The sequence below is a fragment of the Siphateles boraxobius genome, unplaced genomic scaffold, assembly GCF_051911475.1.
Source record: "Siphateles boraxobius isolate OS27281-9 unplaced genomic scaffold, OSU_SipBor_1 8, whole genome shotgun sequence".
Lineage (NCBI taxonomy): Eukaryota > Metazoa > Chordata > Actinopteri > Cypriniformes > Leuciscidae > Siphateles > Siphateles boraxobius.
In genome coordinates, this window is record NW_027509208.1 from 41,083,610 (window position 1) to 41,097,614 (window position 14,005).

Here is a 14,005-nt window from a genome sequence, read left to right on the forward strand (position 1 = left end):
CAATGTGATGTACCAGGGTTTTTAAAATCTGATAAACCACACATAAGCGATTTAGTCATGAAAGAAATCGTCCAGAATAATGTGTATGTTGTTCTCCAGAATGACCGTTACTTTTTGAAAGCGCGCCCGCGCTTTTTTGTTCTTTCGAGCGGCAGTTTTTTTTAAAGCATAGCCTAATGATAAATCGATTTCATTCTTAGATTAAAAACGTGCATTTAAATTAACTAATTTATATGATGAACTACACTATGTTTAATCTAGTCACTGTCAGTATCCTATATTTGAACAGTTCACAGGCACAATAACGTATTAAGTATGCGTTAAATACGAAATATGACTATCTGTCGTTTTTTTTAGATCTGTTTCTTTAGTGAATAAAACAATCGTGTCAATAACATGACTGTCCCTATGTAGTATAAGCTACAGTCTGGTCTTACCATAGTAGGCTACAAGACAGTCTGGTCTTATCATAGTAGGCTAAGACAATTGAATAGAGTGCGTAGCACGCGCGGAGGAATACTGCACATTTTGTGGAAAAGCATAGAAAAGGCTAACAAAACCACATCGTTGTAGTTTTACAAATCAGTAGTTTGTTTGCACTATCTGAGTTTCTGTTCTCTCGAAGGACTCTTCGCCGTAAAACGAGTCACTGCAGGGTCAGAAAGTTGTTTCCTATTTTAGAAACATTGGGAAACACAACTGAAACGAAGGAAGAAAGAACAACTCCGCGTTATCGCCGTACGGAACTTTTGAAACTTTACCTGTCTATGAGACTATCAAATGACTTCGGAAACTTTGGTCGAACAGGTAAAACTAAATTGAGGAGTTAGTAATATCATCCATGACTATTGTTGCAAATCTCTCAATACCGTATGGTTATTCTAACACATGAATACCACATTTAAATCTTTGGTGTTTTTCTCGGAGGTCACTGAACCTTGAACTAGTTAAACAATTACTCAGATAAACTAGTTCTACAGACGTCTCTGTCCTGGCTTTATGCCTTATTCAGTATTTTAGTCTGAACTAGGCTACATTTAAGAATTGCATTTCATAATCCGACAACGGACAACCCATTGTGTTTACTAACTTAAAATGCACATTTTACGAAAATGAACCGTTTTATTTAATTAAAAATGTACCATGTTTTTTTATTACCATTTGTATAACCACAGTTTTACCAAAAATACCATGGTAAAACTATGGTTAGTGTTTAGGTTAGAACAAAGCCATTGTTATTTTGAGGTTGTCATGGTTTAACTATAGAAACTATGTTTTTTTTATTATTATTATTTGTATTAAAACCATGGTTAATTTTTGGAAGGGACAGTCTACCTTACCCAAGAATGAAAATTTGGTAACACTTATGTATTGAGCCTTTATGTATTGCATTATGCAATTATTCATAGTTTGCTTTATAACTTTTCATAAATCATTGTAACCAAAGTTAAAATGCATTATAATATTTCCAGATTGATTGTTACATCTGAAACTGGTTGTTTGTCCTATGTTTTATTGCATTATACCTTCTTCAGGCGAATAGATAAGAATGTAAGAAATGTATTATAAATGTGTGGTAACAACTATTCACGAGAACATGAATTATGATGTGCACAACAAGGCATAAAAAAATCCATTAAAAATACTTTTATAGTGCACTATACATAAAAGGCTTTAAGTAAAGTGTTACTGAAAATGTTTCCATAACTATCTTTGTGTTGTACCAAACCTTTATGCTGCTGTGGAGTATAATCTTTGAGTAAATGATCAAATTTGTGGGTAAATTGTTGTAACTTGTTTTTTTACAGGGATCTCAGAATGGCAAAACAACACAGATTATCTCTGATCCTCCTTGGATTATGCGTCAGCACTCAAATTGTGAAATGCACCACAGTGTGTTCAATTGGCGCCTCGGTTGCTCTCTGCATTGATAAAGGTCTTCAAGAGGTGCCAGAGCTTTCCACACATGTAAATAAAGTGGATCTGAGTAACAACAGTATTGCTGAACTCAACGAAACATCCTTTTCTCTTCTGGACGGACTACAAGCCCTCATACTGATGCACCAAACACCAGGTCTTGTGATCGGAAACAATACATTCAGTAGACTTGCTAATTTAACATCACTTCAGCTAGACTACAACCACTTCCTGAAAATAGAGACAGGAGCGTTTAACGGATTATTCAACCTTAAAATTCTTACTCTGACTCAGTGCAGTTTAAATGATGCTATTTTGTCTGGTGATTTCATCAAACCTCTGGTGTCTCTCGAGATGCTTGACTTGCGTGAGAACAACATTCAAAGAATACAGCCGGCATTATTCTTTCTAAACATGAGGAGATTCCATTGGCTCGATCTCTCTCGCAACAAAGTGAAGAGCATCTGTGAAGAAGAGCTCCTCGGCTTTCAGGATAAACATTTCACGCTTCTGAAACTGTCCTCCGTGACACTGCAAGACATGAACGAGTACTGGTTAGGATGGGACAAGTGTGGAAAGCCATTTAAGAACATGTCCATAACTGAATTAGACCTGTCCGGAAACAGCTTTTCTGTTAACATGGCAAAGCGTTTTTTTGATGCAATCACTGGTACCAAAATCCAAAGTCTCATTCTCAGTAACAGTTACAGCATGGGCAAATCTTCTGGTAATAATTCAAAAGATCCAGACAAATTCACATTCAAGGGTCTTGAGGCGAGTGGTATTAAGATTTTTGATCTCTCCAATTCAAGCATTTTTGCTCTGTCATATTCAGTATTTAGTTATTTGTCAAGTCTAGAACAAATTACATTGGCAGAAAGTCAGATCAACAAGATTGAAACTGATGCTTTTTTGGGTATGACAAATTTACTAAAGCTAAACCTGTCCAAAAACTTCATTGGTAATATTGATTCTAATACATTTCAGAATCTAGAAAAGCTTGAGGTGCTTGATTTGTCTGGTAATCATATATGGATGCTTGGAATTCAGTCATTTCAAGGGCTTCCAAATCTACTCAACCTAAACTTAACCGGAAATGCTCTCAAACATGTACATAGATTTGCAACCTTACCAAACCTGGAGGAGCTCTACTTGGGTGACAACAAAATTTCATCCGTGTATGGTTTACTCGACATTTCCAAAAATCTTACAACCCTTTACCTGCAATTTAACAAGTTTTCTTCCATGTCTCAACTCTACACAATACTAGAGGAATTTCCTCAAATTGTGGAAATTGTTCTTCAAGGTAACGAGCTTGTTTATTGCCCTAATGACGGACATAACGTGCTTTCACAAAAAGTACAAATCCTTGATCTTTCATTTGCAGGTTTGGAAGTTATCTGGTCAGAGGGAAAATGTTTAGATGTGTTTAACAATCTTCACCAGTTACAGCAGCTTTTTCTGAGTTCCAACTTGCTACAGTCACTTCCCAGAGACATTTTCAAAGACCTTACCTCTTTGTTCTTATTGGATTTGTCCTTCAACTCTTTGAAGTACCTTCCAAACGGTATATTCCCTGAAAGTCTTCAAATACTTAATCTTGAATATAATTCTATTTATTCAGTAGATCCAAATCTCTTTAGCAGCCTCCACTACCTCAGCCTAAAGAAAAACGATTTCCATTGCGATTGCAATCTAAGGGATTTCCAAACATGGCTCAATCAAACCAACGTAACCATTTTTCACCCCATAGAGGATGTGACATGTGCAAGTCCTGAGGATCAGTACATGGTTCCGGTTGTGATATCCAACATACAATGTGAGGATGAAGAGGATGAGATGAGATCTGAAAAACTTAGGCTTGTGCTTTTTATCTTCTGTTTCACACTTGTAATATTACTCACTGCTAGCGCCATCATTTATGTCCAAGGACGTGGCTACATCTTCGAGCTTTACAAAAAGCTCACTGGCAAACTTGTGGATGGAAAGCGCAAGGAACCTGATCCTGATGGCTTCTTGTACGATGTGTATCTTTGTTTTAGTTCTAGTGATATGAAGTGGGTAGAAAGAGCGCTGCTGAACAGGCTTGACTCTCAGTTCTCAGAGCAGAACACACTCCGCTGCTGCTTCGAGGAGCGAGACTTCATACCCGGGGAGGACCATCTTACCAACATGCGAAATGCAATCCAGAATAGTCATAAAACCCTTTGTGTGGTGTCTGACCGTTTCCTGAAGGATGGCTGGTGCCTAGAAACCTTCACCCTGGCACAGTGCAGGATGCTAGTGGAGCTAAAGGACATTCTGGTGGTGCTGGTTGTAGGGAACATACCACAGTACAGGTTACTGAAGTACGAACAACTGAGATCCTACATAGAGAACAGAAGATACCTTCTGTGGCCCGATGACAGCCAAGACTTGGAGTGGTTTTATGACCAACTTCTGCATAAAATTAGAAAAAACACCAAGGTAAAACAAACAAATACAAAGGTCAATGAGGTTGAAAAAAATCTTGAAGCAAATGTTCTCGCAGACACTGCAGTGTAAATATGAAGGACTTGTGTATGACTCTTGTACAAATGCTTATAAACCTTGCTTTGCTCCCAGGTTTTCATTCATCCATCCTACTTTGTTGACCTTCTCTCTTTTGGACAATGACTTTACCAAAAATTAAAGCTGGAAACCATACTGTATTGTATAGTTTATTTTGTATAATCCATAATGTGTTTGTACTTCTCATTGTCAAGTGGGGTAAAGGTCAGTAGAATTATGAATTCTTTTTAGCTATTATGGAAATCCTCGATTTACAGCAACACCGTTTTTTTTAATAGTGTTCCAGGATTTGGCAAATAAAGTTGAATAAATCATACTGAGTCTTATTTGTACCAAGTGTTCAAATACCTGTGACACTACTTGTTAAAACATGAATTGCATTGTTATTTAAATGAACCCGATGGTTACTCCAAAATAAAGCACATATCAGGTGACAAGTTCACATAAAATATATATTTTACAACTGTATTGTACACTTGAATTATTATTGCTACTATTATTATACAAGATAGCCACCTTTATTTGTAGACCCAATATTAAATAACCAAAAACCAATTGTATAGAAAATAAATAATAATGTAACATTGGTGATTATCTTTCTTTACAAAAAAAACTACATAATTTTAAGATGATTTAGTTAATAAATAAATGTTTGGGAGAGACATACAGTATATGTCAAGGACACATTTGTACACTTAAATTCCCAATGAAGTATATTTGAAGATAAATTCTTCAGTGTTAAGTCATAAACGGACTAAATTTTCCTGAAGTCCTGAGGCTAATGTAAATGTTTGCACACTGCTGAAGGAGGCAGTTGTATCTAAAAAAAAAAAACAGGGAAGTAACAAAGACAACTTTGAAACGAAGCACAATCAGTCTTTCAATTCACCAGCACATAAACTACTGAAGTTTACTTTACAGGCGAAACAATCAACATCAACAAAAAAGTGCATGACTCAAATACATACACAATACACACACAAAAAAGATATATACAAGAAAATAAATTCTGAATACATTTTTTTTGTTTTCATAAAAAAGTGATGGCCTGTGGCCAGATATTAAAACAATATGAGAGGTCACACAAACACCAGCCAGTGGGTTAAAATAGTGTCTTCTTAAATAAGACTTGTTTTCAAATATAAATGTTTTCCTTGACATCACGTCAGCATTTACATGCACATAATGTCAAGGAACACTCTCCTGTAGTTGCTTTTCTGTGCTAAATTTTAATAAAAGGGCAATATGCTTTGATATCGCAGTCTAACTCTAACTTTACATGTTAGCATAAACTCTCAGATGAGGCTTTCAAATTAATGGCAATAGTAGGCACGCTGGTTTTTGGCTTGTGAAACTCTGCAGAATTGCACTTCACTTTTACAGTCTTTTTAAAACAGTTTTTTTTGTTAGAGACAGGCTCTGCCCTTTCATTACTGTCTTTGTTACTTTGATTGAATTTGACACTTTCTTCCGGTACCACTGAAATCGCTTCGCGAATCTCACAACTGTCCTGTATTAAAACACAAGTGCCATTTACTTTTGTTTTTATATGGTTCAATGGTATTTTTGGAGGGGTCTGGGAATTTAATCCTAGGTCTCCTGTCTTTTGTGTATCATGATTAACAGTACAGACTTGAGTTGTGTCAGGCAAAGAGCAGCGCTGAACATCTGGAAACTGAATGTGAGCTGGAAAGTTCTGGTTCTCTGGTAGAGGCGAATTGGGGCCACTTGCACTGATGTGAGACTCGTCGTGCACTGCAGTATTGGACAACAGTGTACTGTGCAAAAGATGTACTGTTTGCATGCTGTAGCCTCCAGGGAAACATCTGTGAGAGACTGGTCTTGATGTTTGGCTCTGAGAGCAAAAGTGGCCACAATTAGTGGGAGTGTGCGTCGTATCCCATGAGGACTGAAAGTTTTGACCCACAGGTAAGCGATTGGTCTGATTAGCGGAGCATTGGGTTTCTCGAGATTGGCTGCAAGGATAAGGTGTCCTTTGTCGCTCCATATATTGATGCATTGAGTTCTCACAGGTGCACCTTGCATTGTAAGTATACTGATGAGGATGAGAAAGTTCTGAGCCATTTTCAATCTCAGGATTGGGTTCTCTAGAGTCGGTGTTGCTTTTCAGTGGAGTGTGTGGTGAGCACATGGTTGTGTGATGAGAAGTGATGCCGTTGTGCAACTGTGTACATGCTTCCTGTTCCTCATTGGAAGCCTTTTCCTCATTTCTGACATTCAGCGCCAAGGGCTCAAGCTCATAGTGTTCATGTCGACCCTCACTTCTTGCGTTATCTATCTGGTACTTGGTCGTGTAGCAAGCACCAAGTTTACCTTGGCTTGGATTAGATTGGCTTTCAGGCGTGTGCTCTGTAAAGCTGTAGCACTGGAGTTTCTTTGGCAAAGGAATCTGTCCACAGGTGCCCTGAGGACCAAGACAGCGGCACATGCATTGAAAGAAAAACGTAGCAAAGGCCCAACTAATGCACATGATTAGCATCAAAAACGTGCCCAGTTGGGTATAGGCCAGAACTGTGGATGGCATCATCATTGCACCGGCTACAAATGTTGTGAGTGCTGCCATAGCTATAGCTGAGCCCATTCTGCTCAAGGAGAAAATCACCTTTCCTTCCCTGTCTGGTTCTGGGGCAAGACGGTATGCCACGCCGTAATGAACAGCAAAGTCCACAGAGAGACCTACAGCAACTGAGATCGTCACTGATTCAAGCACATTTAGTTCCCAACCCAAGAGCACCAGCGAACCAACTGTTACAAATATTGTTCCTGCGATGGATATGATGGCGTAGAGGCTGATGATGATATTCCAAGTGGTCAGGAGCATAACACTGAAGGCCACCACCACCGATAATGCCATAGCGATAAGAGTCCCATCCGAAAGGCTATCTTGTAGGTCGTAGAACTCCAAGTTGCTTACAAACCATCCGTAGTTCAGTCCCTCAGGAGCATCCCTCAGCTCCTCTTCAATCCAAGCATCAACTTCTCTGTAAAACTGATGCATCTTCTCATAAGCCAGAGTGAAATGGTAGGTACTTTGAAACTCAAGCACAATTGCTCGAATTGTGTCATTGATGTCAAACCTTGGGCCTGGAGTCTTGCTGTCGAGGTGGTAGATGGTGCTTCGGTCAAGCTCCATAATGGCTCGTTTGATGCACAACTCAAAGACGTCTTGCCGGTAAGGGAACGTGGACTGACTACAGCAGGGATAGACGGATGCTTCCTCACAGTCTTGGTTTTCCATCCACTGCTTGAAAGTCTCCATGAAACAGCTTGTGAAGTCTTGCTCCTCCGACTGGAACACAAAGCTTTGGTTCCTAAGCTTCTGGCAAAAATTGAGAATCCAACCCTGACTTCCAGGACTCGCAATATTGAAGGTTGTGTCGAGTGTTAGTTTACCCTTATTTTTGGGGTTCAGGGGATCTCCACTGTCAACTGGAGTAACACCCCAAATTATGGTGATCGGCATGTGTAGGTCTTCCCCATGGTTGACCCGTTCAAACATAAAGAGTTTTTTGTACTCCGCATCGTAGCGTTCAAAGGGATGGGAGGAACGAAACACCTGGAACTCCGACAGCTCCAGAGAAGGCAGTTTCATCTTGGGATTCACGCAAACAACGTAGGCGCCACCCACCGTCAAACCCAGGAACCACAAGAGCCACAAATAGCGCAACTTGATCACGATGCAAGGCAAAACCTTCTCAAAGAAAATCCGTGAGGCCTCAGAGATGCTAAAAAGACACTTGTTGACCATTTGGCAAAGGCTTGTCCAAAACGTTGTAATGCCCGTCGTCTGGCGGTGTGGTGACCGAGAGCATGTAAAGACGTTGACCAGGTACCGCTCGTGTAGGACCACCACAGCTGGCAACCAGGTGACCATCAGTATATAGTTAACCAGGATGGCAGTACCAGCGTATACACCGAAACATCTGATAGCAGTGATATTGCTCACGTAATTGGCGTAAAAGGCAGCGGCTGTGGTGAAACTGGTGACAAACATTGAGAGTGCCGCATGTTGAAGCGTGACGCTAACCGCTTCAGAGAGCTCAGAATTGGGTTTGTCAAACTTTGTGTAGTTCCAGACGTCACAGAGCACGAAGGCATCGTCTGCACCAATTCCCACCAATATGATGAGCGCAGTGAGATTCATGAAGGGGAAGAAGTCAAAGTTGAAGACCACACGGTATAGGAAATACGAGACAATCAGAGAACTAATGATAGCAAACATGGTCATAAGGGTGATGAACATTGATTTTGTGTAGACGCACATAACCACCAACACAATCACAATAGCTATTGCGGGATACATGGTATCTGTTAGCAGGTAGTCCTGAAACAAGTTGTGTTTAATGCCAAATTCTATTCCTGTGATAGTCGTGATCCCATCCGAGGAGTTCCAGTTCTCAAAGTTGTCCAAGTAAATGTTCATCATTGTTTCTCCTTTCTCCGTGGGAGCGAAGAGCATGCTGTACTTGAGGTTAGGTGGAAGGTACTCAGTGTTCTTTGGGTTCAGAAAGTCTTTGTCCACCAAAAAGTGAAAAATCTGATACACGGCGTTGTATTTTGTACACTTCCGCGGCACGTTGCCACACTTGAGGTCCTTCTTACGGGTGGCCATGTCCCAACACTCAGGACCAAGGGTGCCGTTGTGGTAATACTTTGCACAGGAGCGCAGGATTTTTAGGGTGTGGGAAACATCTCGCTCTGTGATCATTTGGCAGGAGGATTTGTTAGTAAGGACGGCTATGTAGTTCCCAAGTGTCCAGCTGGGACAGCAGGAGGCAGCAGTTGTGCGCTGACACAGATCCAAGTACTGGGGATGGGAGCGAACCTGAAGAATCAGACATGAAAAACACTAGTATAAAACACATTTCCTACATGATGCATCTGCAAATGGTATAACCAATACATGCAATGCAATGCTACATACCCGTGTATTGTCAAAATTGCACATGGACTTTATTGCCTGTATATTCCACAAGTTCTTTCCCTCTGCAGAGGCAAATACGATTCGGGAATAGCTGTCACCTGTAGAGAGACAAACTTTTGGTAATTAAAGTGTCATGAATCCCAACCTGTTTTAGCCTGGCCGTTCACACATTAAAGTTGGAAAAAGTATAAAAAAATGGAAAAGTAGAAGGTGGGAAAAGGGGAGAAAACAACCAATAAAACATAGTCCTGCAACACACTCATTATACAGACATATGAATATTAAAATATGACCACAGAGGAGAAAACAAACAGAGTTGAGAGCGCCTTGATGCATTTTAAAAATGTAACCCTATATGACAACAAACTCCCAAAATGAGGTAGAAACACAGAAGAACATTTAAAAGGTCTAATAATATTTTGATGACATTGACGAGAACTACAGTCTCTGAACAAACGACAGGTCAGTTTAACACAGAAAGAATAAAGGCACTGTTACGTTTTGTTCAGTGCTTTTGGTGTTTTCAGTGATGTGCAGCCTGAACATATCCGTTCACATCTCAAAAAATATGTTTTGGGGTTTCATGACCCTTTAAATTAAAAAAAACTTTCTCATTGGTCCACTAGGTGGCATATTTGATTCATGTCAGCACATCCCCAATAGTGTATTTCATACATCTGTGCTTCATTTTGGCAGTATATTGACTCAAAAATACATCTGTCAGCAGCAAATCAGCATATTTGAATGATTTCTGAAGGATCATGTGACACTGAAGACTGGAGTAATGATACTGGAAATTCAGCCTTGATCACAGGAATAAATTACATTTCAAAATATGTTCAAAATAGAAAACAATAGTAATATATTTAAATTGTAACATTTTACAATATGACTGCTTTTGAAAACCGAACCTATGGATTTAGGAGTGTGGTAATATCTGTATGATAAGAGTGAATGTAAAAACTCACCTGGTACATCACAGAAGAAGCTGTCTTTACTGAAATCCCACTCCGCTTGTCTTTTCTTTCTATCATAGTGATCCTTGGACCACCTGTCATCTTGGTGGCTAAAACACAGAAAAGGAGAGTATTTGCAAATGAAATCAATGCATTTCAAAATTTAAATCTGGCTGCATATCTGTCCCTCACAACTTTGTTTACAATTGTGTCAAATTAAATAAATCTACTCAGGCCATGGTCTATATACAACTGTTCTATATGTTAAACGTAACTCAAATAAAACCTCAAATCCTTGTCACACAAAACCATAATCTAGTGGTTCTTAACTTGCGATCTGAATCTTGTCAGATTTAGACAGCTTTAATGAAAGAAAAATCGATTTGGATAGTCCACTTTAGAAATTCTACTAACTATAAGTAACTTTGCAACAACATGTCAACTAACTGTAATTAGAGTATTAGTAGACTGTCTGCTTAATATCTGATAACACTTTATTTTGACGCTCCCCCAACAGATATTCTGCTGACTATAACTACATGCCAACTTGTTCTACTAACCCGAACCCTAACACCTGACCATAACCTAACAGTCTACTGATAGTGGACTAATACTCTAATGAGAGTTAGTTGACATGCAGTTGCAAAGTTACTTATAGTTAGTAGAAGTCTAAAGTGGACTATCAAAATAAAATGGAACCGAAAATCCTTGCTAATTATTAATTCCAGAGCACAATGCAGCACACAATTTCGGCCAGAGGAAACCCTCCTCACACTGTTTCCATTAGAGATCTGCGATTTAAATGCCCGTTATCATTATTACTGACAGAGGGCAGGACTGTTTCTGACAGCACATCCTGCTCCACAGACAGGAAGTCCCTTTAATCAGAGGGAAGACGCCTATGCACACGCTGAGACGGAGCCGTGCCATACACACGCTCATTTTCTTTCAGGCCGCTTCCGTCATGATCTCTAATCCAACTTACAATGATCCGGATCAGATGAGCCAACACACATCTCATTACCAAGAACTGCTGTTCAGGAAATACATATAAAGTTTTTAGATTTTCCAGTAGTCATTTGGGCGGCTTTTATGTTTAGATTTCACTAATACATAAAGTAAGTACGCTTGACCAGAGTTCAAGTGAATTGATTCATTTCTGATGTGCTGATTTTTATGCATTTAAAGATGCATATTATTTGCAAATAAACATAAATAAAGGCCATGTCCTCTACTACAAAACCAAAATCCTGTGGACACTGCAATCCCCATTTCAACCAATCCTGTCAGTTAATCTGATGAATACAAACAAGGAAAATATGATTATCAGATAAGAAAGAAGTGGACTCTGTTACCTTTTGGCCTGCTCATCTGCATATTTGAAGGGGTAGTTGGCCAGCGTTGCCTTGTATCCCGTGTTTTTCACCATGTTGTTCCATGTTACAAGTCGCTGGCCTATTGCAGTGCCCCTGGGTTCAAATCCCTAAGACGACAAATGACAACAAATGTTCACTCAGACTGCCGTACTTCTGTAGACATTTCAGGTGTGACATTTTTCCAACAGGATTTGATCCATGTAGGGTTTAATAACAACAAATAGAGCAAGGATGTCAATTAATTTGAATTACTACAGAAATCATGAACGGTTCATAAAAAATAAAAAAAAGTTACAAAAAGCACGATGGCAAAACCATGTTATTGGACCGAATACTGTGAAGAAGCATTGTAGCATGGTACGTTTTTGAAAATTGTCTATATACTATAAACAACAAAAAATTTGGGATGCACCGAAAACGCTTAAATATGATATTTTGGTGATCAAAGATAAAATTATTGACTACAGGGGGATTTTAAGAAACCATATCAATACAGATTAAAATCGAAAAATTATATTGTCGATCCAGAGCTAGTGTCTACACAGCTGACATGTTTAATTGTTGTAACTTATCCACGTTGTGCGCACAAAACAGACGCTGAACACAGTTAAAACGTGCCATCAGGGAAGCACTAATTAAGCCGCAGTTCCACTGAAGGTCTCGATGCCCAATTTTGATTTGCTGACTATATCAGATTTAACGACCAGCTTACATCATCTTTTAAAAGTGACCCATGTATCTGACAACCCAAGGTAGACGTACTGACCCGAAAAAAACTGCAACAGAAAAGGAAGTTAAAAACGGTGTGATTTGCAAGGTACGCAGACGAAATAAAAACTTTTGCTTTCCGCACAATCTTTAAAGGTCAAAACATTGGTCTCTTAAGGCGGAGTAAACAAGAGGAGAGCCCTTATTGCAGCCTGGTCATGTGATCGCGTTTGTTGTCCACCTGAGTTGACGTCATTCGTCACCGTCGCTTTTTTTGAATGACGGCAATATCCGATTTGTACACTTAAATGGCAGACGCAAATGCATGTTTCTGATTCATATCAGATTCATTTCCACATATGAATGAGGCGTGAAATCGATATAAGAATATCGAGATCTGTGTTTTTTTTCCTGCTTACACGTTCGTGGGTCATATCTGATCTGTGCCACATGGGAGGAAACAAAATGCCGCCCGAAACGTCTGTTTTGGTCACTGATTTCGGCCCTCGAAAAACTATTTAAGCCCAAAACCAAAAAAAACGGTTTCAGCCCAAAGATTTCGGTGCAAATGTTCGTCACGCTCACCTGCAGTGGATTTGAGAAGTCAGGCAGTTCAGGCACGAGAATACCGACCAGAGCACAAACCACGATGAGAACGGTGCACACCCCCAACACCACCACCGGCCAATCAGCAATGAGCTCTGCATAACTGCAATTGAGAAAGATTCATTTATCGAGCATTTAATGCACATTACTATGGACGTCTGTTTCCGCCGCGGAAAAAAAAACAATTTAAAAGATATTTGCGAAGATAAGATAATTCTTTCTCAGAACTGTGAGGTTATAAAGTCAAAATTACGGAATATAAACTCACAATGGCAAGAAAAAAGTCAGAATTGCGGAATATAAACTAAATTTGCGAGTTTATATCTCACAATTATGACTTCTTTCTGGCAATTGCATGTTTATTTCTCACAATTATGACTTTTTCTTGCAGTTGCCTTTTTTCTGGTAATTGCGAGTTTGTATCTCGCAATTCTGACTTTTTTCTCTCAATTGTGAGGTTATATCGTACAATTCTGACTTTTTTTCACAATTCTGACTTCTTTTCTCAGAATTTTGACAAATAAACTCGCAATTGCGAGTTCTAAAGCCCAATTCTGAGGAAAAAAAATCTGAATTGCGAGATGTAAACTAAATTGCAAGAAAAAAAGTCAGAATTGTGAAATAAATAGTCGTAATTCCCTTTTTTATTTTTTATTCAATGGCGGAAACAAACTTCTATACATACCACTTAAATTCATGCAAAACAAAGTAATAAAATAATTTTAAATAACTTTGTAATAATGTTTTTGATTTTTTTTTTACTAAATTATTAAAATCTCATAAATAAGAAAAGGAGTTAAACAGTGAGCTTACCTTTTGGGAAACCGAAAAGGCCTCGGAGGGCTGAAAGACACAAGTAAAAAGCATAAATCAATTAGATTTAAGAGCCAAACAGTGGATTAAAACTACCTGAGTGGAGAGACATGTTTTATCATGACAGTGTATTT

The 14,005-nt window shown here is 39.0% G+C and overlaps 2 protein-coding genes across 6 annotated transcripts in view; one reads left to right on the forward strand and one right to left on the reverse strand.

Annotated features, from left to right (window-relative positions):
* Positions 1 to 487: 487 nt before the first annotated feature.
* On the forward strand, positions 488 to 4,783 carry LOC143728665 (toll-like receptor 5). The gene is made up of 2 exons (XM_077219499.1): positions 488 to 807; positions 1,809 to 4,783. Exon 2 carries the CDS (start codon positions 1,819 to 1,821, stop codon positions 4,459 to 4,461), a length of 2,643 nt encoding a protein of 880 aa, XP_077075614.1. The 5' UTR covers positions 488 to 807; positions 1,809 to 1,818; the 3' UTR covers positions 4,462 to 4,783.
* disp1 (dispatched homolog 1 (Drosophila)) overlaps positions 4,604 to 14,005 on the reverse strand; it is a 71,345-nt gene continuing 61,943 nt past the window's right edge. For all 5 annotated transcript variants that reach the window (XM_077219484.1, XM_077219487.1, XM_077219483.1 and 2 more), the window contains 6 exons: positions 13,872 to 13,901; positions 13,038 to 13,161; positions 11,724 to 11,851; positions 10,381 to 10,478; positions 9,413 to 9,510; positions 4,604 to 9,313 (listed from right to left, as the gene is read on the reverse strand). In XM_077219484.1, the coding sequence (XP_077075599.1) occupies positions 5,750 to 9,313; positions 9,413 to 9,510; positions 10,381 to 10,478; positions 11,724 to 11,851; positions 13,038 to 13,161; positions 13,872 to 13,901 (4,042 nt within the window). In that variant the 3' untranslated portion in view covers positions 4,604 to 5,749. The remainder of the gene's footprint in view (positions 9,314 to 9,412; positions 9,511 to 10,380; positions 10,479 to 11,723; positions 11,852 to 13,037; positions 13,162 to 13,871; positions 13,902 to 14,005) is intronic.

What these genes read in the sequence shown, in the direction of transcription:
- LOC143728665 (XM_077219499.1), top strand. Translation starts at nt 1,819, where the DNA reads ATGGCAAAACAACACAGATTATCTCTGATCCTCCTTGGATTATGCGTC.